Below are 26,632 nucleotides of genomic sequence, written 5' to 3'. Positions count from 1 at the left end.
AGAAAAGCAATGCAACGGTTTACTGGGTGCTCTGTGACGGGGGGTTGGTGTAAATTGTTCCGGCGGCATGCAGCAGTTTGGGGCACTGGAAGTTGAGTGATTCCGCAGTAAAATCACGGGATTAGTGTCTGATTGAGATGTCTGTCGGTGGGATATTAAAAAATTCATTATCGCAGCTCTATACTAACTCGATATGAAGTAACACAGATGGGATTTTATTAGGCCAGGCTTCCCGACTGTTTGCTTATGATAATTTAAGATGGGAAATTTGCATGCAATCATGCTGTTAACCGTTTTCCCCATTCGTTCTCTTTCACTTTGGACCCGCCAGCGCCACACATAACTCCTACTCGCCTCACCTGCTACATAGTCTACATCTGTGATTTTATTCAAAAGGGTTAGACACTGGAGGTTAAGTTTTACATGGTGTGTACCTGGAGAACCCTGGTTTGAGTGGAGCAGGTTCTTGTGTATTTCGAAGTAAAATGAAAGATGGGGTGTCAGGTTGTAAGGTTACTGCAAATCCCTCATGTCATCTAATCAGCGGCAGTAATGAGCTTTCATTCAATATTTCAGGGGGCTCCCCCTCGCCCCTGACCCATCACATTGGGTTTGGAAATGGCATTGACAGGGAATAGCCATTTCCAAGAAGTCTCACATAGAAATATGCGGCAAGTGGCCTAGCAGGCCTAGCCTTTGGCCAGTAACCGAAAGGTCTAGGTGAAAAAGTCGATGTGCCCTTGAGCAAGGCACTTAACTTAAGCTAATTGCTCCTCTAAGTTGCTCTGGACAAGAGTGTCCACTAAGTGACAAAAATTTAAGAAATGTACATTTCGAAAATCCAAATAATATTCACTTGAATTTGGAATTTCCTGTACATTTTTTTTGCCTGAATAAAACGACATTGCCCTAAAAAGCAGCAATAGCTTTGTAAGCTCATAGACCTGTATGTGAGACATTTTAGAATTGATTGATACTATTCATTCGATTACTTTTACTTCCAAATAAATTACAACGTAATAACCGAGTAATAATTTAAATAGCCATGTAATACACGATTAGGGGGTCTAGTTACCTGGTTGTAGAAGTTGATATTCTACTAATTCCAATTGAACTTGCATGCATAGTTAGTGCACATTTGAGCTCCACCATTACAAATAATATAAATGACTATGTAAGTTTCTCGTTATGGCAAACACTTCACTAATACTAGGCACACTGCTCCTGCCTCTATTAGGCCTAATACTACCACCATAGACTAACACTACCACCATCAAGGAAAGCATAATAATAATAATAATAAATAGGTCAATTTAAAGTGGTTTATTGTGATACCATGAGTGTCTAATTATTTGAATGCTATTATTACATTCTGTCTATATTCGTTGTTAGCATAGTTGTGAGCCTAAATGATCCGTATTTGGGTATGTCATTAACGTGCCTTTTATTTGTGTAAAGGATGCATGCAAAATAAAAAACAGAACTAAAGAATCATTTTTAGGACTATTAGCCTACTATTATAGACATGGAAAGATAATATAAATAGCCCATAATATGTTTTATTGAAATCTGATCCAGTTTGAGATTTAGAGTTCAATCATAGCAATATCCGCAACGCAATTGATATGTAATCAGTCCAGTAGACCACAACAAATTGTTGAATGATGGTCAACAATAATCTTTATTAATACATTCTTTATTTCTTAAGGTTGCACCGTTCAATTCAACAGCACGAATTCAACAGCCTGTCTGTATTATGAAAATTAATAACCATATATTTCGGCATTAATTTGAGGCGCGAGACCATGAAGTCAAATCCATTCCATGTTCCATTCAGTGCTAACGTTACATCATTATCATCAAGCGGACTTACAAGGTGAAACCTGCCACGAACTCACTTATCATGTCCCTTTATCTTACTGCGGTGCTGATGAAATTCACATCAGACTCTCACAGATTACGCCAAAAAGGCTAACTCGAGGTGGAACGAATTCCTTCACTTGCATTAACTCTCCGCAAAGAGTGGCCTTCGCACTTACCGTAGTCGAAGACACCAGCGCCTTACGCCCTTTCTTGTTTTATTCTTGTCTGGTTAAGAGGTAAATTCCACACCGATGGTTCTGCTTATCACCCTTCAGATAAGAACCTGAGCCATCGAACTTCCAGGTCCAAAATATTAAAGTTTGCTGTCCGCCTCCCGAAGGAAAAAGTCTCAGCGCTACATAGATATCTTATCTTTCCCGCTTATCTGATCAAAACGCGATGCCACGTATGATTGTGTATTATATAAGCGCATACAACCATCTAGCTACAGTGCTTTTAGAAATTGCGAAGCAGGCGCTGTCATTTCAATAGGTCATTCTCTCTCCTTGGATCGTCTTCAGCCTCAACAACTTTTTTCTCCAGACAGACAGCCTAAGAGTGGCGCATTTTTTTTTCTCTCTCTCGAGCTTTGACAGAGTGCGTGGGTGTGTGTCTGCGTGAGTGTGTGTGTGTGCCTCAGTGGGTGTGTTCGTCTGCGTCTACGTGCATGTGTAGTTAAAGACAGTGTAAACTAAGAAACGCTCCATTTAGAACAACAACGAAATAAAAACTCGAATAAACTAATTGTAATATAATTGAGTAAAACGTCATTCATAACACATAGCCTACCATTTGTATGTTCTTGTTTTTAGGCCTACATTAATTAAGATGCTAGAATATGGAAGGAATTCACAGTCTATATATGCTTGCATAGGCAAATAGATCTACATTTTTTTTACTCTAAAATTTCCATAAAAAATAATAACTATTTATATCCGTCGGTAAGATTAGTGCATTTGAAGCCTATGTTTATTTTTAGCACTATGTTATTTCAAAGTTAATATTTTATTTGCAGCCTACATAGGCTACAGGAAATTTGCTGGAAGAGAGCCTTAAACATGTTGAAATTGACCAGAAACCACTCTCAAACGCTATATATTCATGAGTTGATTAGATTTACTAACCAGCATCACAACAATACATTATACAAGTAGAATTTAGTTGAAAGGTGCAAATAAGATGATTGTGAATGTTCATATCATGATACAAAAAAAGAACTGCAATTTGAAACAGATTTACAGCGTCAGTGTTCACATTTCCTTGTGATGTCTTCAATGTTAATTTAAAACATTGACAAACTATTTGGCAGTTCAAAGTTACAATTTCTGATTCTTGGGAGTAACGTGAGTAATATTAGGCCTGCGTTTGAATTTACACATTTGTTTTGGGATATACTTATTTTTTATTCTTTGGAGAAGCGAACAGCTGGCTGGGATGCAAATGCTCTTTATAGATCCGTAAGATCCAGACTGATTTTCTATTCGCATCTTAAGTGAGCCAAGCGGACCGGACGTAGGCTACATTTCATGTGCCTAATCCTTCTTTTACATTTTTAGTCATACTCCCATTAAACAAGTAATTAATGCACACAACCACATGGGAATTTCGCTGCAACGAGGCATTAAAGCAAAACATGCACACGACAACGGCCTTATATCTGTTTTCCCACATTGTCCCTTTAATTTAGTAATGCGCGCAGAATACCATTACCCATAACATTTGAAACACTTTCCTAAAATGTAGGCCTATAGGCCTTGTGGGTAAAGTATGCATTCGACGTGCATGTCTGATGGAATATTGTAAATATATGATTATACCGATGCTATCTATCATTTGCGTGTTCTAAGGCGCCTGAGAATTGTGATAACAACGCAATCGGCAATTGGAGGAGGTTTATATGATCTATGGACACAGGAAATCAATTAGCCTCATTTATGAGAGTTGCATCCCTGATTTCTTCTGCGTCCAGTCATAGGCCCCAAAACATGTCTATAGATAAATTACGAGCATATTCGCAGAATAGTATGTACTAAGCCTGTAATGCATAATTGATAAGCAGATACATTTTCTGGTCTGTGACGCCCTATGTTAATATCAGGTCACTCAATTATCTGAAGATGACCTATACACACCGATTACATTTGATCTCCGTGTACAACGAACGCGCATGATTTCAAATCCCCCAGCGCTGTTATCAAATATCAACCTGGCATGCATCCCTTTGGTACAGCAAGCCCAACCCCGCCTGTCATATCAGAAGGGGGGAAAACGGTGGCGTCTTGAGAGGCACGTTGTTCTACTAACCACGCTTACCTTCATCTGGAGAATAAAGATGTGAGCCTGCCTTCTCTTTCTCACGAAGAGAGGTGCATAGGAATGCCTGAAGTTCAGTAAAAAAGGCTGCTGCTAGTGCTATGAAATCGTTTGCCTCCGGGGCAACCCGGCGGCTTCTTTTCATTTCGAGCACTTATCGATTCGCTGTTGTCGTCTTTGGCGACGCAGAAGGACACTTGAAAGAATTTCTAATGGGGCTGTGATGTGAGAAGGGAGGTGACCTGACCAAGCGCGCTCTTCTGATTCTTAACGAGGACATCAACCACTTTGCACACATTCAGCTGCCGACAGCAATACTAGACCTATTGGACATTTCAAGGATTTACTTGTGCACAGGCCTATTCTATGAAACTTGTAGACTTGCTCTCCATTTCATGTAGCGTATATGCATGCATTTTATATTCCACTAAATGCATGTCTAATATAGCTGCCATATAACCAAATAGTGGTCAAATAATATGGGATTGACAAGCAATCGCTGCACTAATCAAGTCCATTATAGTCTATTAATTGTGAATAAGGTATAATAAACATTGCAGTGCAAATTACATTTGTACAATCCTATTCTCTTTGTTGGATTTAGTTATAGCCTACATCAAACTGGTATCTTCCTAAATTATTTATGATTTGCTGTATGTTAGTAAATGCTTCCTTGACTGTGTTGTACTAGAGCAGAACAGACCTATCTCCCTATAGGCCTTGTTGCTGTGAGCCCAATAACTAGATTGTTCAGTGGGGTGGGGGTATAGAGGGTGAGTGATCACTGTCTATAGCACACATTTGTTACAGATAATTTATCACTTATTAAATTATCATTCATCTGTACTAGTATAGGCCTACAAAAACTCTTGCACCAAAATCAGAAGAGTTGAGATATTGACATATTTGGCATTGGATCACACATTTCCCTCCACAGTGTAATTAAAATTATGCCCCTTACACAAAGTGTGTATATTTCGAGAACACTTTCTTTCTTCTGACATGTTGGATAAATAGTTTGCCATAACCAATTATTTTTCTTGCCCCAGTTTCGAGTCATTAAAGTCAAATCCAGCGTAGACCACGAGGAATCAATTAAAGTACAGTTAAATTGGACTGAAAATGCCCCAAAGCTGAACTTTATTCAAATGTTTCTCAAAGTGAATACCTCTACCACTACCACTACCCTCACCTAAACCAATCAGATCTCTACTGTCAATGCATTCCATTCCAGGTTGACATAAACTTCTAAAATGTTCATTCCATCTCACACCAAAGAATCAAAAACACTAGACTATGCATGATGACAAACATATGGTCCACTATCAATCTATCTTGCAGCTTTAAATCTCTCTTTCAGTGGCAGGCTTTGGTAATGTGGACGTGAAGTCGATTACTCAGGAGTGTACGTCTGCCTGAGAAACTGGGCTGGCTTGTTTTCTGCATCAGCCCTCAAAACCACAAGCGATTGTCGCCTAACGCTATGTCTGGCCGGCGCTCTGTGGCCATGTAATAAAATTTGGAGTCAAATTGGTCTTTCAAAGCCACAAATCTTTAAACAAATCAGTTTATGTACTGCTAATACGTTAGACAGAAAGTAATGGCTTGGAAGTCACTTCAAGTCAGCTTTATTGTGGGTGTAACTCCTCGACCATCGCTACATTCGAGCGAGGGGAAGGAGGCAGGGACAGAGAGAGAGAGAGATAAAGGGAGAGAGAGAAAAATAGAGGGAGGGAGAGAGAAAGAGGGAGAAAGATAGATTAGAGACACTACTGTCAACCCCTTCAGCAGAAAAAAAACGATTTGTGTATCCATCAGTATTCTAAGACGCATTAATAACAAAAAGCCGCCTGTAAATTAACTAAATTAAAAGGATGACTCTTGGATAGCTCTTGAGCTTGTTGAACGGCTTTCTGCCTGATCCTTATTATAGCCAGGCTGTGTCACAACACCCAAAGGGGAAAGATCCAGCACGACAGTAGGCTAGGCTACTACTCAGTCCAGCTAAACACGAGTCTGTGGTTTGACTTTAATAGAGCTGGCCCATATAATAATTTACATGGTTGCCTGCACTCCCTCCTGCCTACAAGCTAATGCAGTGTATATTTAAAAAGTACTCAGCTGTTTTGCCTATACTACCTTCCTTGTAATTATCCTAGCCTTGAGTTCCCAGAGAAAATGCATCACTGATGTCATGGTGGTTTTGGACTTCAAATGGCTTCCAATGCCATCTCTGGTCAGGTTTAACAGGTATGGATTCCCCTTGACATCGGTCAGGCGGGAGTTCAAAGGTTCCAAAGAACAACGAAGAAGACACTAGCAAGTCAACCCATGCTTATAGAACACAGTGCAACATTTTCAGTCTAGCAAAATAATGATTGACACATAAAACACGGGCCTCGAGCATGGTGATCTTAATCACAGATACAAAGGGACCAATAAATTGCTCAAGCAGTTCACTGATCAATTCCAGGAAGAATCAATGGCGAACTACCGCTAACCTGCCGAAGGGGGAAATCGGCCAATAATTAAGTTGGTGTAATAAAATGGCCATGATGCTTCCATCTCATCAATAACATGTAAAACAGATCAACTACACAATAACTCCCCTGACCGTGTACCCAGGTGGATCGCAGGGCGCAATCGGAATCAGCTTAGCCTTAATTGGTCTACTGCGGCAGAGAGAGAGACTGTGAGCGTAAGAGAGAGAGAGAGAGAGAGAGAGAGATAATGGCAAGACAGATGTCAACAGTAGTAGAGGAGAGGGTAGATCGAGAACGCTGATAGATAACAATAAATGTTAAATGTTCCGTATTGGGGTAGAATTGGTCTCCTTTTCATGGTACTACTCACCTGTGTTACATTGCATATGTGTGTACACAAACTAGTACAACAGAACCACCAAACATCAGAACCGCCTGATGCCCCATTGGCCCGCACTGATAAACATGATAACCGTCATGTTGATCATGCGTCGTCTTGGCGATGATCTCCACTCTGACTCTGTTGATCTGTCGATGAGCTATGTTTTCATCAGTACTGTATTCAAATGATAGTCAGTGAGACACAAATACAATTGATGTATAATTTATTTATTTATTTATTTACTCATTTAGCCCATATTTGACCAGGTACATTGACTGAGAACACATTCTCATTTACAGCAACGACCTGGGGAATAGTTACAGGGGACGGGGGGACGGGGGGACGGGGGGGTGATGAAACAATGGTAAAACAGTTCATATTAACATGGGATGAACAACACAGATCTATGTAGCGTTGTGGCCCTTTCCTCAAGTCAACGGAAGAAAAACTAATCCATGGGTGACAGACTGTCAGGGAAACGCGTGTGTGTGTTTGTTTGTGTGTGTGTGTGTGTGTGTGTGTGTGTGAGCGAGTGAGCGAAAGGGGCGCCTATAATCCAGTCCCTGTGTGAAACTGTTGACATTTGTGCTTTTTTTCCCCCTTCATTATGTGACTGAGGCTGTTTTGCGCTGGATTAGCTACAAATCTCCCATGCAGCACATTCAGCATGCCACTAGTAGTTTAACTTCATTAATAATGGATGAAGAGATTGTAATCCTCAAGCTAAAGGAGCAGGAGTAGCAAGACACTAGGAGACAGGAGCGGGTAGAGACTGAGGGAGTCACAGTTTTTCATCACCCAACACTATCCCGAATCGTTGACAAGCTGATAACCTTCCCAATCATCGTTGTCCACTTGTAATATCCAATCTCAAATCAATAACACTGTTTAGGGTGGAGTTTGCCGGGAACTCACAAAGGTTGGGGTGTTTAAGCCAATCCCGGGAGAGGGGAAAAAACAAAATAGGGGGTCGAGACTTTGGAAATCTCGGTGGTGCATATCCCGGTGTTTTCCATTGATTGTGTTTACTCAAGCTTCTCATTGACGACTATTATGGAAGACTGAGGAACTACCCTGCCCTAACAGCAGGATAAAGGGGATTAGCGTGCAACGCATTCACAATCTCTCCACAACCAGCAATGCTTTATATCAACATAATGGGATATACATGAGCCATGTAGCTGCGTATTGCACTTAAGGATGAGTATGTAATGGGGAATCACCCCAGACCTCAGTATCTGAAATGACGACATATCAATTATTGAGACGTGTTGTTGTCGCTGTGTTGTTTGGATGGGGGTTGGTTTGAGGTAGAATAGTTTGTTCTCCAACTATAGCTTTGTGTTGCTGGTGAACTCGCTGGCTACCAGGCCATCTGCACTGGTTCCTTATTGAGGGCTTTGCTTTGTGTTGCGGCTGCTGCCTCATTTGGACGCCTGTGGGCATCAAAGGGGAGAGGTTGGTAATCCCGAGGAGACTCTCCACAACCACCATCTTTAGTAATTATGTCACATTCTGCTTTAATGGAATAATTCTAGTAAAAGAGAGGAGAAAAGAGAGAAAAAAGAAGAACAGAGGCTTTGATCTTTTTTTCTAAACCTTTTCCCAGAGGAATCTGAAGAGTTAGAGATACTGCCGTTCCAGTACCTGATGTGCTTCTTCTTCACTTCTTTCTTTCTCTTAGTAACTAAGATGAGCTGTATGATATTATACCATGGGAATCTCATACAGTATCCATTAGATACATCAGACAAACGTATTTAACCTTTATTTAACCTTTATTTAACTAGGCAAGTCAGTTAAGAACAAAACCTTATTTACAATGATGGTCTACCAGGAAAAAAGTGGGTTAACTGCCCTGTTCAGGAGTAGAACGACAGATTCTTACTTTATCAGCTCAGGGATTTGATCTAGCATCCTTTTGGTTACTGGCACAATGCTCTAACCACTAGGCTACCTCCCGCACCATATATAGAGTGGAATGAGGAGTAGATTAACGTTCCTTCTCTGTACCAAATAGGTATGGACTACTTTTTAAAAGGGACAAGGGTTAATCACCCAATGGCATAAATCTAACAGGGCAAGTTGTAACGAAGTGAATGCTGAATGCTTGACAGGGGCTCCAGTATGCCTTTGCTGTTTATAAACAGCTCTACGATTGCCATTGTCTACAATTAGAAGAGTAGAAAATTACTACTGTAGCAAGTTTGGTCCAACATGTTAGTCATTATGCTATGAGGCCTAGACCTTTTGAGGACACAAGTAGCATCTTCCACTTTACACTAATTCATGTCCATATTCAAAAGTGTCATGGGTCTCCAGTTTGGGAGATTTATCTAAAATTATTATTGTTTATCACTTCCATTCAAACTGTTTTTAATGAAACATTACCTTTAAATCTACTAGGTCTTGCGTATCTGCTGTAGAGAACACGTCGAGAAATTAAAGGGAGGTTGCGCCTAGCGTGGAAGCTGCTTTCAAAGCTTCTACAAATGCCAGAGATAGAGAGGTTTTCCTTGGCACATCAAATGGACTTCACCAAAGACACAAACTTGCCCCTGGAACGCTTCTCGTTTTGAACATGTTCATGTCTATGTATAACCACATATGGGTAATCCTGTTTGTTCATGTCATTCTAAATGGAGCTCGATTGCACAGCGAGGCAACCTGTACCACTCTTGACGACTCGCAATGAAAAATAAAATCCTCTCCCCATGAGATTTCAAAACAAGCTTGCTGACCCATACTTTGTATTTGCATGTTGTTTGATCAAAATAATAGCAGAGAGGGAAGTTTGGCTTTGAATGAATGCCTGTGCTAAGGTAAACACAATCTATACTTCATGAAGAACATTGAAATTGTGACCTTGCAACAATGTTTCTATTAGGAAACAGCTCTGAAGCTAACAATACATTTAAAGAGGTATCTAACAAGGAACTTAGTGCAATGAAGGCTCTAGGAAACCTGGCCCACCCTGGTCAACTTATTAAAATTGCTCAGAATTTTAGTACAGCTCTTCATGTGCTAACCTTGAACCATTACAATTTTGCATCTACTGTCTGTATTAAGTTCTAGTATCTAATCAAACACTGTGAGAGCCAAGTGAGTCATATAAAATATCACACTATAGGCATCCACCACCTGTCTATTTTCAGGTTATCAAACTACATCAGAGTGGAAACAAGCCATTTCCAATTGCCCTGTCTTTGTTCAGCATCCAATGTCATGTATGCCCATTGCTGTTCCTTGCATTTTTTTTCCCAATGTCGTGCAATGCATTGTTACAGCTTGGATATTTTCCTACATTTTGCTATGAGCCTGTACAGGGCATAGTAAATACCAACAGGACAGCTTTGATATGTGAGGTGCCACATTGTGACAAATAAATGTGTAGTAGACTAAGCTTAGGCATTATCGTCACTTAATGGCAGATGCGTGTCTCGTAAATATTGCTTCAAATAAAGTTTCTGAGGACACGTTTTGACTGACACCTTGGTTTGCCACAGGGTTCGTGACCCTGGCATGCTTTGGAGGCTACGGGACAATACTAGAGTTTCATTGTAAACCCCCCATTAGCTTGTTTCAGCCCTGATGCCTCTGTGAACACCATTTTGTCATCCTGGTAGGTCTATAAAGCCTAAAGGAGGTGGTGGTGTCAGTAATGATGGCCCCCAGAGATGCTTTCCTGTCTACATACTTGCTATTGAAATACCAATGGGGTTAAGAATGGGAAGTTCATGAACACAGCTAGAACATTGGTCACTTAATTCTATGCTCCCCTTGATGACCGCTGCCTCCACCTTTTCCATTCAAGGTCAGTTACGTAAACAAAAACACATCGTAAGTTATGATAATGGGTTTCCGCTACAAACGCCAACGCAACTTTGTTTAGACTAATTATTAAAATATAGATTGTGTCGCTCTTTTGATTATTACATTACACAGTGACTAGGTTTTGTGTCATTGGAAGGCATTGGAAGGGCACTGCATTTTCCCAGAGCTATATTGGCATATCCCTTCACCTCTTCATATTTCTCACCCCTTGCTTCCTTCCTGGTAGTGCTTGAACAAGTCAGTAAATCAACCGTAAACAAAATGGTGTCCCCATTTCATGTCAGATACATCTCCCAATAGTCCCCTCCAAAATAAGACACACCAAAGCAACAGCTTTGTCACGAATGGGGACATTTCTGTGGCCACGGTCTCTATATGATGCGAGTGCTAAGACAGAGAAGGCTGAGTACAAAGTTACATCTGGACCCCCTGGTTGGAGGGAAAGCCAGCTGATTGACTTGAGCTAAGCTGCCGCTGGACACCTTGTTGCTTTCCGTGTCTACGGGTCTATGTATCCTATCGCATGGCGATGTGTCAGCCAAGGCCACATGAGCCCTGGGCACATTCCACCCTTCTAGCGTTACAATTAATTGCAGGGCTGTCACGAACAATGTTTAGCTAACAGGAAACACATTGGGCCACAACGCAAAGTCCTAGATTGTTGACTGATGTCATTAGAAGTGTTAAATCTTGTTCCAGGTTGTTTCACTCCCCACCCCTCCCCTTCTGTCTGTAGGGTATGTTTCATAAGGAATAAAGCAGAGTCATGTCTGAAGACATTAGCGTTGTGTAATTCCAGGAGACACTCTGATGTTCCTTTAGATGGGTACACATACAGTATAGTTGCCGAATGGCATTTCATTAAAAATAGAATGATAATTGTTATCACTTGTGATATCAAATCTTGTACCTTAGACACCACAGGAATCGAAGCCAAAGACCAGGAAGACTTGTGAAGGGAGGGAGGAGATTGTTAATTACCAAAGTGGGGGTTACTGAGTTGATAAAAAAGCCTGAGAGCAGAGAGTGGTGAAGTGAAGCTGAAGCCTTTGCTCTATAACTGATAATAGCTGCTTGATAGATCATTTAAATTAGATCATCCTTCCTCCCTATGCACATGACTTCATTTTGCATGTCTGAGAGAGTAGACGTTTTCGGCTTGGCCATTTGTGGCCCTCCGAGGAACTCCTTTATGCATCCTCTTCCATCTATGTGTAATTAATAGGAAACGTGTCACAAAATAAATTTGATTATCACAATGAATCGCGTATTATTATTACATCACATTCCATTTGAATGAGTCTCAACTCCAGACGAACCTTTTGAAAGAACCTTCTATCTTGAAAAAGTTATCTGAAGTTTACAGTGAGGAATATATGAAAGTCTCTACCCTGATGTTGTAGGCCAAATTGCGGAGAGGTTATATTGCTGATAAATATGGCTCAAGTGGTTTCCTTTAGGAAAATCAATCCCAAAGCCAGACAATGCATAGACAAACTAACTCATAGTTTCTGTACGTTGCCCAAGGGACTGCCCTAAATGAACCTAAAGTTATGTTCTATCATCCTGAAGTAAATGTAGCATGAATAATGAATGACCTAAAATTACCTGGTGACCCTCGCTATCCTGTTCTACCATCAATAGTGAGATGCTTTTCTTCAGCCATGGAAGGATAGCGGTGCATGGAGAAGGCTGCCTTTGAAGAATTGGAGATCACACTTTACATTCAGATACCCTTCATAGGGAGATTATACAGTTGAAGTCGGAAGTTTACATACACCTCAGCCGAATACATTTAAACTCAGTCTTTCACAATTTCTGACATTTATTCATAGTAAAAATTCTGTGTCTTAGGTCAGTTAGGATCACCACTTTTTTAAGAATGTGAAATGTCAGAATAATAGTAGAGAGAATTATTTACTTCAGCTTTTATTTATTTGATCACATTCCCAATGGATCAGAAAATTACATACACTCCATTAGTATTTGGTAGCATTGCCTTTAAATTGATTAACTTGGGTCAAACATTTCGGGTAGCCTTCCACAAGCTTCTCGCAATAAGTTGGGTGAATTTTGGCCTATTCCTTTGTGATGGCCACTCCAATACCTTGACTTTGTTGTCCTTAAGCCATTTTGCCACAACTTTGTAAGTATGCTTGGGGTCATTGTCCATTTGGAAGACCCATTTGCGACCAAGCTTTAACAAGACTGATGTTTTGAGATGCTGCTTCAATATATCCACATACTTTTCCCTACCCATGATGCCATCTATTTTGTGAAGTGCACCAGTCCCTCCTGCAGAAAAGCATCCCCACAACATGATGCTGACACCCCCGTGCTTCACAGTTGGGATGGTGTTCTTAGGCTTGCAAGCATCCCCTTTTTCCTCCAAACATAACGATGGTCATTATGGCCAAACAGTTCTATTTTTGTTTCATCAGACCAGAGGACATTTATCTAAAAAGTACATTCTTTGTCCCCATGTGCAGTTGCCAACTTTATTCTGGCTTTTTTATGGTGGTTTTGGAGCAGTGGCTTCTTCCTTGCTGAGCGGCCTTTCAGGTTATGTCAGTATAGGACTCGTTTCACTGTGGGTATAGATACTTGTACCTGTTTCCTCCAGCATCTTCACAAGGGACTTCGCTATTGTTCTGGGATTGATTTTCACTTTTCGCAGCAAAGTACGTTCATCTCTAGGAGACAGAATGAGTCTCCTTCCAGAGCAGTATGATGGCTGCATGGTCCCATGGTGTTTATACTTGCGCACTATTGTTTGTACAAGGTGAACTTGTCTCCCAGTGTCTGGTGGAAAGCCTGTGGTTAGCTCTATTCTTTTTTTTTCTTCTGAAAAACTTCCCAGTCCCTATCTCCCATCATTGTAACACTTCTACTGCACTTATTATCCAGTAGAAGTGTTACAATGATGGGAGATAGGGACTAGGAAGTTTTTCTGACAATAACCTTAAACCTTAAACATAAGGCCAAATCTACACTGCAGTTGCACACCAAGAAGAGAATGAATGTTCCTGAGTGGCCTAGTTACAATTTTGACTTAAATCTGCTTGAAAATGGCTGTATAGCAATGATCAACAACCAACTTGACAGAGCTTGAAGAATTAAAAAAATAATAATGAGCAAATATTATACAATCCAGATGGGCAAAACTCTTAGAGACTTACAACAAGTAGACTCACAGCTCTTAACGCTGCCAAAGGTGTTTCTAACATGTTTAGACTGAGGGGGGTGAATACTTATCAAATCAAGATATATTAGTGTTTCACTTTTACATCAAAAAAGTATTTTGTATAGATTATGGACAAAAAATGTAATTATACACATACATTTGAAAACAACTTTGTAACACAATAAAATCTGAAGAAATCCCAGGGGGTTGACTACTTATGATATGCACTGTATTTCACCTTTGGGGGGGAAAAAAAGGGAATTCATTGATGTGTCCTTTTGACAAATTTACCTTTTCTGTAAAAATAAAAATTGGGATAGGTGAAAAGGAGTGTGTGCTAAGCCCGCCCCGAATGAGAAATGAGCTCCCCTAAATGCAACAAAAATCTAAATTTGGGGGGATTTCTAATTTAGCTGTTCTCATATTTGTTTAAAATGCAATGTTGTACTGCTATACTGCTAAATATGAAAATACATGTCATCCAAATTAAACTAACACCCCCGCCTCCCTGTCATGGTGTAAACCAGTGACAGTTGGTTCAGGTTCTTTCAATCTCATTCATTTCTCTGCTCCACCTGTCTGCCTCGCTCTCTGGCTGTCTGTCTTGAGCTTTCAATACCAAATTTGTAACATTGTATCAACTGGGTCCAGCCTGCTAGGGAACTGGCAACATTGTTTCAACTGCGCCCTCACAGTTTCCTGCACAAATGAGCTCGGGACAGACAGCTACATTTGCGTGCCATATATCAGCTCGGAATAGAGTTAATCATCTCTGTAAACAATGACTGTGGCACCATACTGTAAGTGACTTACACTGTATACCCCATGTGCGATGCTGGTGCCGTAGTGTGCTTACAGAAGTTGACATGGCCTAGGTCCAAGATCCCAGCAGAGAGAAGTGACTATCCTCCAGTGTGTTCAAGGCTTGGCCCCTACGAACCATCCCAGCCTTAACCTCCTCCTTGGTGCTCATGGGTACAACACCAGGCCTCCTGATGACTGAACTTGGAGGGCAGTTCAAATACCGACAGGTCACTGAAGGGGGCAATGTTAAGAGGTTCAAGGCTTTGCAGTCAATCCCACTCAACTTCTAGGATCTTTAAGGGAAATCGATCAACTCCTACAGTATATGACTCCATGACAGCTCCATGACAGTGGAGAGAAACACATCACAAAAGGGACAGCCGAAGCTTTGGAACTTGACCGTTTACAATAATTTACAATTATGTACAAAATGTGAAGACCAACAAGAAGGACGGTAACACTATCACTATTATTGAAGACAAAGAAATGGTAGGAATGACTGCACTAGATTAAGAATACACTCTGAAGAATTTGCCAGAAAGCCTCATAGAAAATGGCTGCCTTTTTTGTGTGCCTCAAATTAAATGAAGACCTGCAGTGGGAACAGCTGCATGTATCAGTCTCTCTTGACACCCAATTAAATATCCATCCAATTACCTCACCACGCACGCACGCACGCACGCACGCACACACACACACACACACACACACACACACACACACAGTCTTGCGCCGCTAACCTTGTGGGGACATACAATTCAGTCCCATTCAAAATCCTATTTTCCTTAACCCCTAACCCTAACCTTGCGGAACCTTCCGCCCGACGCATCAGAAGGTCACGAATGGGAGGGTGCAGAACTCACTAGGTCGCCAGCCAGCTCTGCTGCCCAGGACCAACAGTTTCCTGCTGACCCACTCCGTCATGGCTCCAGAACTCCAGAGCTTTGAGCTTCGAGAGCAGAGGCTACAGCCTTGCAACTCACAGCAGGGCAGAACAGTGGAGAGGAGCAGGGAGAGGGGCAGTGATAGTTGGGGGAGGGTGGCAGCTGTTCACCTCAGCCACACGTCAACTCCACTGTCCTCCCTCCCTCCATTGCTCAAAGTTCCCTCAAAGCACTTTAGAAGGTGAGAATTGCCAGCCCCACAACAATTGAAAACAGAGCTGGCAGATCAGCTGTAGCCATCAATCATACTTCAATCAATCACTGTCAACCCTCTCCTCACCACCAACCACGCGTTGCCCTCCACCCTCAGGCACGCAGCCCTCTAGAATGCTGGGTAATGAGGGATGGCACGGGCATCCAGGCATACTATTTATCCTCGTATTTGAGAGGGAAGGGACACCCTCAGTGTCTATATTTATATATATATGTATGTGTGTGTGTGTGTGTGTGTGTGTGTGTGTATGTGTGTGTGTGTGTGTGTGTGTGTGTGTGTGTGTGTGTGTGTGTGTGTGTGTGTGTGTGTGTGTGTGTGTGTGTGTGTGTGTGTGTGTGTGTATGTGTGTGTGCGTGTGCGTGTGCGTGTGCGTGTGCGTGTGCGTGTGTGCACTCCCAAGAGACTCTGCCAGTGTCATTCAGACGGGGAAATAAATCTAATCTGTGTGTAACGAAGGCACATGTCAAGTGCTTAGGAAATGTCACCAAAGACTTGACCATGAAGGAAGGCACTGCTGTATAAATCATTGCTATGAAAAATAATTCTAGTAACAGACTGGGGTATTTTGATTTGTGATAGAAGTGATGGAAGCATATACTTGAATCATAATGCTCCCTACCATGAATGACATATTCACATATACTGCATTTCTCACGGAGTTATGACAGTGTGCTATCTTTCTGCTTGGTTAGGATAAACAATTTTGCCCATGTGGGGACATGATAGAGTGGAGACACGTCTTCCATAGTGGTTTGGAAAAATGGACAATTAAGATGTACTTAAGATGATCCCAACTCTTTGTGTATTTGGAGGTTTTCATGGATTACTGGGTTGTAATTCTAAGGAGTGTCACTCTAATTCTAGAGCCTAAGAGAGTTCTATCTGAATGTGCACTTGGGGTGAATCTGCATCCACTAAAATGCAGGCGGCACATATCATCTTATGTCACAAAACGTTGGCGTTAATCTAATTGACAAACAGCAACTGCTGAAAGAGGGCCCGGTGTGGAATTGACGGTCAAGCTTCATTCTTGAAAATTGTACACAGCGCAAATGGAAATTCCATCAGAAATGTCTAACCAACGTATGATTTATTGTGTCCCTATGCAGATGCCTTGCTACCAGGTGATGAAAACCGATGGCGATGGAGGAAACTCAAGTATATCATGTGGGACTTTGACATACTGCTATTGAGATCAGTGAACAGGAAAATACTATATAATATAGCATCTGCTAATTCAATAATGTTATGCTTAAGATTTATTAGACATCATTCGATTTAAGCATAAATACATTAGCCCGGTACATTTCCAAGCTGTGGCACATGTAGTCCAAGGTGAATGTTGTTCAAGAGTTACAGAAAGGTGTGCTGGTGCTACGACTGTGTGCACTGGGACCAGGTTCAAATGACCTGTTCAATCTTTTCAATACAAAGATGTGCTTGATTGGGCTTGCCTGGCAAAGTGGAATAAAGGGAATAGTCCTGCACGTGCAAGCCCACTGTCCTGGAACTCCAGGGAAACTGAAGCAAATGCTGAAGGTATCTGAACGTTTTTAAATTCTGCCATAGCCAAGGGAAATAGGGGTGCCGAGGGTGCTGCAGAACCCCCTGAAGTTAAATACATGATTTTTTAAAATAAGCGGTGCAATGGTGTTTAATATGCCTGTGTTATCGGACCTATATATCCATCTGCAGCACGGCAAAAACATTTTTCCGCCCCACTCTCTCCAGCCGTTCAAGAAAATAAATCGCAGCACCCCACTCCCAAACTACTTCCTGTGGCTATGAATACTGCAGTTTCTGTGAAACATAAGAACATAAACAATGCAACAGACTATAATACCAGCTATTCATTGAATGACTGAACCAATGTTTCACCACAGTGCCCTTGTTGGGTCTGTGTAGTCTCTAAGATTGCAGTAGTGTCTACATGAGTAGCTCCAACATTGCCTTTATTTGAGTGTCATCCGTACCCTGCTAGTTCGGGGGATGATGATGTTCTGCCGTTACACCACTCCCAGTCACCCCCTGTACCATTACTAACCTCATTATCAAGGAATGCGTTTTAGTTCCTACCCGTTGCCTTTAGTTCCCTACCCATTGTATTCTCCCACTCTGCTATCACTTGTTGCCAGGACATGGAGCGCTAGCTATCTTTTTAATGAAATGAAATGGAATGGAAATGGATTCCTCTTATCTTTAATATGTTCTCCTTTCCAACCTCTTATTGTTGTCAACTTTTAAAAGGTACACGGGATGAGTTTCAGAGGCACATTTGATAGCCAGACAATCTTCTCTCCTGGAATCCATTAAGGAGCATATTAAATGGCTTCCTAGCAGTTTGATTTGTAGTTTGAGCGTTAACCGCCGAATATCGGTCTGAGATCCTTGTGAATTTAAAACCCCCAGAAGTGAGGGATTGTTTCAATGTAAATGGGGCATGAAAGCCGTTTTATTAACTTTTGTTTGTGGTCTTGTCATGCTTGATTACAAATCCCCAGTCGCCTCTACATGTACTAGGTTGCTCCATGTGGTTTGCGGCATTGAAGTACACCCTGTATTCTATGAACAGTCAGACAAACACATATCACAATCCCCACATAGAACATTTGACATGTTTTCTTTGCAGGCGAAGTGCAATCTGTTCACTTCCAATTCCATCCTGGTTTGTTCGTCGATTTGTTGCAACAAAAAAAAAAGAAAAAAAGAAGAGGTGTAGTCTTTCCTTCGTACAGAAACGGGAGGCTCCGCGTCAACATGGGATCTATGTGTTGTGACAGGGGGATGACTATGTGCACAAACACAGGGCTAGTTTTTGTGGGGAGGTAACTAAGGCCGGCATGGTGTTGACACCTCCAGCTGTCTCCAGGGTGGAATAAAGATCTGACACCAGCAGCAGTATAGAGCTACAGACACCAGCTGGGCCTGGAGCCAGAGGAACGAGGAACTGTCTCTCTTCTCTCCCCTGTTCTTCTCCCATCCATCCCTCCCTCCCTCCTCTCTTTTATTCTCTTTGGTTCTTGGTCTCCTGTATACTCTGCTCCAGTCTTACCTCCTCCAAACTCTCTCCAGTCTTCTCTGTTATTTTCTCTTCTCCCTCCCTCTTCCCTCCTGTCCTTTCTTCCCATCTGCGTTTCGTTCTCCCTTTTCTCTTACTCCAGTGGTACCTGATCCAAACTCTCTCGACTCTGCTCTGCTATTTTCTCTCCTTCCTCCCTCCTTCTTCCCTCTGCTCCCTTCTCTCCTTCCTCTCTGCTTTTCAGTCTGCCTTCTCCTTCCTTACTCCGACTGTACCTCCTCCAATTCTCAAGACACACACAGACTCGGCCAACTTTACTTCACTCCTCTAACATTGCTATCAGTGATATGGTAGCTCTTTACTCCAGTGACCACTAAATTCCACCCTTCTCTTGGCCCATGTGACAGTCTGAGAACTTGACCAGTGAATGAGGAATCATATATAATACCGCTTTCAGTAGCCTAGTGTTATGGAAGTTTGAAACAGTGATGATAGGACATTTCAGTGGTACGAAACAGGAACTATGGGAGATATACCTACTGCAGATATGATTTTCTGCGCCCTCTGAACTTATGTTTCCAAGCTATCTTAATTTTGCTTCGCTCAAATGTATCTCCATTTATTGTTCCTCTGTAGTAGCTAGTTAGAAAGTGCATCATGCCACTAGGATTTAAAACGTCTACACTCTTAGAAAAAAAGGTGCTATCTAGAACCTAAAAGGGTTCTTTGGTGTCCCCATAGGATAATATTTTTGAAGAACCATTTTGGTTCCAGGTAGAACCCTTTTGGTTCCAGGTAGAACCCTTTTGGTTCCAGGTAGAACCCTTTTGAGTTCCATGTAGAACCCTTAACACATAGGGTTCTGCATGGAACCCAAAATAGTTCTACTTGGAACAGAAAAGGGTTCTCCTATGGGGACAGCCAAAGAACGCTTTCGGAACACTTTTTTCTAAGAGTGTACACAGTTAGCATACTGTTATGGAAAAGTACAGCATAACTCATGCATACTCTATGCTTTAGCCAAATGCACCATTACAACCTCTTCAGGAATGACTATTCTTTCAGCCTGAACCCACTTTGACACTGAAGAGTACAGCCAAATTAATATGTTAATTTGTCTTAAAATGTCTTAAGTACTTTGGCCCTTTGACTTGCATATTAAAATATATTTCCAAGTTCCAATTCATGCTTTTGTAAGAAAAAAGGTTCAATGCAGAAGAAAACTCCAACTTAGCTGTGCTTTGTACATTCCCTTCCCGCAGTCGAAAGCTGCCAAAATAAACTGGTATAACACTGACATGTAACATATCAAATTGGACCAAAAATATCCTGTAACTTTTGCAGCCTGTAAGCAGTGGTGGAAAAAGCCCCCGACTGCCATACTTAAGTCAAATTAAAGATACCTTAATAGAAAATTACTCAAGTGAAAGTAACCCAGTTCAATAATACTTAAGTAAAGTGTTTGATTTTAAATATACTGAAGTATCAAAAGTAATTGCAATTTCAAAAGTTAATGCAAAAGTATAAATCGGTTCAAATTCCTTATATTAGGCAAACCAGACGACATGTCACGATTTTCTAGTTTTTAATTAAAAAAAAAAGATATTCATGGGCACACTCCAAAACGTAGGCATAATTTACAAATTAAACATTTGTGTTTAGTGAATCCGCCAGATCAGAGGCAGTACGGTTGACCAGGGATGTTCTCCTGATAAGTGCGTGAATTGGACCATTTTCCTGTCCTGTCAAGCATTCAAAATGTAACAAGTACTTTTGGGTGTCAGGGAAAATATATGGATCAAAAAGTACATCATTTTCTTTAGGAATGTAGTGAAGTAAAAGTAAAAATTGTATAGTAATAGTCAATATAAATAGTAAAGTAAAGTACAGATACCCCAAAAAACAACTTACTTTACTTAAAAAAAAAAACTTAAGTTGTACTTTAATTAAGTATTTCACACAGATGGCGGCTACCAACAAAAAGAGCAACTGTTTGAAACTGAAGAAAAACCTGTCAATTAGAAGCATTCACTCACAAACGATGCTAAGCATTTTCAAAAGTGTTGTAGAGTTGTAGCCATGTTTAAACTTGAGATGTCTGTAATTCTTGCCTTGAAACTGTGCGTTGCAAACCAGCACTCTCGTCGCGTGAAATTAGCCTTTGTGTCTTGCCGGGGAACATTCACGTTCCGGCAAAGAAAATGGTGTCACCACTGTTTGATTATAACCGAAAAACTGAACACAGCTATACTGCATGTGATAAATCATGCAGACAGAAAGAAAATACTGTATGGGCACATGTGCAGCCACACAGGTACACAATTCAAGACAATAACAGCATGTTTGTTACCTATATACTTTAAGCACTAATGTCCCAGGAAATAAATGATCAACCACATAGTTCATGGCCCTAGTTTATACAGCTAAAATGAAAAAGATGAAGATAAAAACAGAAACACATTTCACAGTTAAATGGGTGTCATAGGTAGGCCTACTGCACAAGTAGGCCCAGTCAATTTACTGCAGTGCCACGACCCGCAAACTATAAAAGATGATTGTTATTTTAAGAATTTTAATTGAGAGAATCACTAGCCCAGTTTTGCTGGAATGTAAATCAACCCAGAAGAGTCTAGATGTGCAAGGAAAAGGGCAACATTTGCATTTACTCTTAACTGGTGCACCAAATAGTCCAATTAATTAGTCGTCTTTGGTGTGGTCACTGAAACCACATACAAGAAACATCCGATTTACTGACAGAGCTTTCGACACAAGGAATTTCCCCTCAGCTCTGTCTGTCTCTTACTTTACTCTCCCACTCTCCGCCCTTTACTCTCTGACAGATTAAATTACACATATGAAGACTGTATCAATGTAATGGGGAAAAAGTCAAACAACTTCATTTGAGGGGGTACTTTTACTTTTCTTGCTATAAAATGAAGGGGGAAAGGATTGCCTTCAGATGTCATTTGTTAGGGAAAATGCAGATGCTGTGGTAAACGATTGCAGAAGAAAAGAAGGACTAAGAGAGAGAAAAAGGAAAATAATGATAACAGACTGACGCGGTTCACAGCCAAATTTTTGTGGTCACTCGGCAGAATTACAGAAGCAAGAAATGTACCGTTTTTCAGCTCTTTTCCCCAATGTTTTCCCTTCCCTGGTCTTACACTCTTTTTTGGGGCCCCATATCCTCCTCTATCGCTGGTAGAGAACTCTGTGTTATGGTATAAACGGGGAATGAAGTAGGTGGAATTTCTTGCCGCTCTGATTCATTCGAGTTGGACGCTTTGTCGTCGGGATTTAGGCTGCGTTTGTCTTCCGAGGTGATGATCGCATTGTAACCCTACCAATATCCCAGCATGCTGTTGGGCTTTCTAGGAACAGAGGGATGTTTTCCCAACATGGCACCCTCTAGCCATAAAGTCACTACCTCGTTGACAATGGATGGAAAATTGTGTCAAATAATTTCAGAACCTTTTGACCTGCTTTGGTTTTATGTGCATTAGGGAGATGATTCTTTGATTTAAACCTCTTGGTGACGAGAAAGATGGGCCGTGGGCAAATGTTGGTAACCAATGGAGCGGGTTGCCTCTTCAGCTGCCTCCTAGCCCAGTGAGAGAGCAGCCCAGAGAGGTAGAAACCAAATACAGAAGGTTATCTCTCACCAGGGGTGGGTGGATAACTACCAAGTGAAATAATGTACACAAGGGTAACAATGTGGTAACAACACATGCAAAGTTATGACATGTATTCATTCAGCATTTATTGTCTTATAAGGAAACTGTGCTTTTGGAAGTACCATGATTTAACATGTTAAAATAGACTTGTCTGTTCATTCACCTGTGAATGAATAATAGACAAACCTGTTTCTTTATCTCCTAATTTTCCTGTCATTATTTTACTCATGGCTAACTCTCCATTTACATCTGCGGCCAGAGAGAGAGACAGAGATGACATGATGAGACTGAGGGATATGACTGTTGGCAATATGGACCTGGCTGGAGGAGCATCGAGACAAAATTAATAAATATAGTAAAGATTTGGCAACACGGACTTTAGACACAACAAAGTCTACAGTTCACTGGAGCTAAGTCAGGAAAAACTTGGAGAAATACTCCAACGTAACCCAACCAACGCGTCCACAAACGAAAACTCAAAACACATGGGTGGGGCACTTGCTGAAATTCCTTATGAAGATTTCAATTTCATTATTCATTAAAAGCACCATCTGTGGCTGAATACAACTTAGTAAAAAAAAAAGATATCAAATAAAAAAACTGGAAGTGCAAATGGAGTCTAGACTGGAAGCTACTGTAACAAAGATGGTGCCATTTGTTTTGAAGGGTGTCTGCACTCTTTCTAGAGTCCTTTGTTCTCAGCTGGGTTTGTGTTCTTTGGAGAGCGGCCCAACACCCAGATGTTTCTCTTTGAGCCACTGAAACTGATACTATTTTTCAAACCCACTCCGACTGCTCCACTCAACACCCACATAATGCTTCATTTTTATAAGTGGAATCAATATGGTCTTTGAGGTAATATTCTCCGGCATAATTTAGTTGGTGCTAGAATGGCATCTTTAAACTTGCTGAAAATTATATTTCCAAAGCAAAGCTATGCGTGGGAGGATCTGGTTTCCGAGAGGAAAAAATGCAACAAAAAAAAGAAGATCAATATGATTGAGAAACAAACAACATATCATTAATTCCTGTGCTTTGTTTGGCAAGCAAACACAAAAACACATTTCTCATTTGGGGCAGGATTTTCCCCCTTTCCGTTCTCATATTGCCTTGTGCCTTGGTGTTTTCCTCCTCTGCAATAGTAAATTAGTGCTGGGGCTAGAGGAGGTTTGCTCAGGGAGTGTAGTGATTCACTGACCTTGGTAATTAAAAGAGAAAGGCTGCTCATGGACAGGGTTGAACTTTACCACATTGTATTTACACAATTAATAGTTGGAAATAAGTAACAACTTCCACAGTGATGCACAGAGATAGCGAAGATCAAAACTCAATGAAAAAGAGGTGCATCAAAGACAAAAATAATAATATACTACTCGATTAGTTTGGATCGTTAAACTTTAGGAACTTCCTACTTTCGCTATTCAATGCTCTCATGGTATGTTTGCATCCTTTCAACACTGGATGAATTTATAGATGCTACTGCGAAGTAAATCTCACTGAAATGAAGTGTGCCCAGGCTCTAGAAATATCGCCACAGCCAAAAATACCTCTGCCCTTCCAGGAAGTCTTTTCACTCGTTAAATCACCAAGAGCATTGGACCAAACTATCAGGACGGAGTGCACTACACAGCTTTTCTCTATATGCAGTAGATCCTATGACACAATATCCAACAGTGCACACGAGACAAAAGTGTAATTCGTCACAACAGATGCCAGCCTCCCTCCTCCCTCCCTCCTGAAAAAAATGCCAATAGTGACACATTTACCTCACGGGGACCTTTTGAATTGTCGCTATAGCTCCACAAAAAAATAAAAAATGTGCCATTGATATACAATGTTGCACAAGTGGCTCCTATTTGCTTGTTGATCGGGCAAGGTTTAATTTCCTTATCTATACTGGTCCCAGGGCCATTGAAACATACCAGATCCCCGAGAGAAATAAAGTGATGTCTTTTTTAGTAGGTCAATCCATATATGTTTCACAGTAAATAAAGGAGGCCTTTGTTTTAATATTTTCCAGAATTATCTCTGCTACAAATTGATGAATGCCTCTGATTTCAGCCCTTTTCCAACATACACATCATACATTTCTTTCAGGCATAGCTTCTTTGCAGATGGGGCATTACCTTTGTAAAGAAAACAAGCAACATGCATGTGGTGAGATGGATCACATCATGCGCATTCCTGATCGTTTTGGTTGGTTGACCTGACCGTAGTACTTTCATAGGGATGCTTTTTGACTTTAAATTTAGCTCCCTGTCGTAATCCCCGGCATTGTTCTATTAGTTGGGAACTATGTCAGACACGTCGCTGGATATAGGACGGCCAGGCTAGAACATAGAGGGGAGGACGCAGGGAGTCAAGTGCAGTCCAAGTTCGCCTCGCGCCACTGTGTCAACGACCAGACGTGGAGATGACTCACCACACAACGGGAATCGCAGGGGTCAGCGGTCAGGATCTCGGGTGTCTCTTGAGGGCAACAATAACCGATCAATGTCAAGAAAACAGACCAGAGAACAACTTAGACTAGCAGAGGAGTGGGATCACATGTACGCGGTGTTCAGTTTCTTGACTTTGGAAGTGGTCGAGAACAACTTGCACATGGTTGTTTAAGCTCTTGAGATCTACTAACGTGGCTACACAGTACAATTTGTCAGTATTTCCACATTTCCTCGGCTGTTGTTTCACCTTTGAGTGACGGAGAATCCCTTAACGTGATGCGGATACAAGGCAGCATGTTGAAGCGTTCTCTCTCCCTCTCTTTCTCTCTCGCTCTGTCTCTCGATCAATGTCTAAGTTTGTCAAAAGCTTATTTTTTTTTAGAAATGTGACGTACACACATGTCTGTTGTTTATGGTACACAGGCACTTCCACTTAAACTGTGATTACAATGTATTGTTTTTGACATGGTCCCATGGCCAATTCATCTCTTATTTTGACTATGGTTTCCCAACAAGGGTAAAATTACACGTGTTGTCAGACATGTTGATGGCCGCTTGTAAAATTGACACACGTTTGCAAAGAGATACTGACATTTCCCATTTTGTTTGTCAGTCAAAAGGGTTACGTGGTGGTGGAGGAAATTAACTAACTCTGCAACACGGTATCAAAGGGGGAAACCCAATATCTATGCAGGCTACAGTAGAGAACCCCACCTGTTTAGGCAGGGAAGATGGAAGAGGGAAGAGGGAAGGGGGGTGGTGGGGTACTCCATCCATAGTGCCCATAATGTGCTTGATGGGGTTTCCATATTACCCACTCCTCCCACACCTTCCCAGACCAAAGAATCGCAGGTGGGTTCCAAATGGCTGTCCTAGCGCTACACCGGAACGACAGGTGGGCAAGTGCTTTCAATTTTTTTTTTTACGATGTCTGCCCTCTCCGCCTGTAGCATTTGGGAAATGCAACATGAGACGTCAGAAATGCCAGCTGTAAAAAAGGAGGTGGACAGAGGCGGACTAGGGGGAACTGTATACCTGGACTGTTAAGTTTATGGTTCTGGTCATAGTTACGTGATGTGGTTAGACCATTACTAGGGAACCCGAGAAAAGCTATTGCTTCGAGTGAAGTGTGAGATGTGATATGTTGGTTGTTTAAAGTGATCTGTAAAGAAGAAGTGAAATTAGACTAGTGATATTGTAATTATCATGGGCATGCTGTACGTAGACTGAGCATAAGTTCCTCAGTCCTTCATCACTCTTTGTAATAGATATAGATAATGTGTCCAGTGTGGTTCAGTCCAACAGCAGCTTCAGTCCACTTTGTTTAGAACAGAGCAGGCTGGTTGGTTCTCCGTTCCTGTCTCATCAACCACTGTTCGACCTATACTGTACAAACCCAGTAGTCTAATAATAATCAATAACTGGATAAATATGTGAAAAGGCCAACTCGATCACCAAAGAAAAGGCAGTCCCCGTG

General features: G+C 41.3%; 1 protein-coding gene across 3 annotated transcripts in view; it reads right to left on the bottom strand.

Annotated features, from left to right (window-relative positions):
* LOC100136226 (pituitary homeobox 2) overlaps positions 1-26,632 on the bottom strand; it is a 50,653-nt gene that overhangs the window by 8,262 nt on the left and 15,759 nt on the right. Inside the window, exon 1 of one of the 3 annotated variants that reach the window (XM_021584100.2) lies at positions 4,177-4,366. The exons of 1 other annotated variant lie outside the window; for it this stretch is intronic. In XM_021584100.2, coding sequence (XP_021439775.2) covers positions 4,177-4,321 — 145 coding nt within the window. In that variant the 5' untranslated portion in view covers positions 4,322-4,366. Of the gene's footprint in view, positions 1-2,039; positions 2,511-4,176; positions 4,367-26,632 lie in introns of those variants that run through there. One more of the 3 variants, XM_021584102.2, reaches the window with a different exon arrangement.

Source organism: Oncorhynchus mykiss, chromosome 31, assembly GCF_013265735.2.
Source record: "Oncorhynchus mykiss isolate Arlee chromosome 31, USDA_OmykA_1.1, whole genome shotgun sequence".
Classification (NCBI taxonomy): Eukaryota; Metazoa; Chordata; class Actinopteri; order Salmoniformes; family Salmonidae; genus Oncorhynchus; species Oncorhynchus mykiss.
Note: the sequence above shows the minus strand (reverse complement) of the source record. Positions and strands in the feature narration are given on the sequence as shown.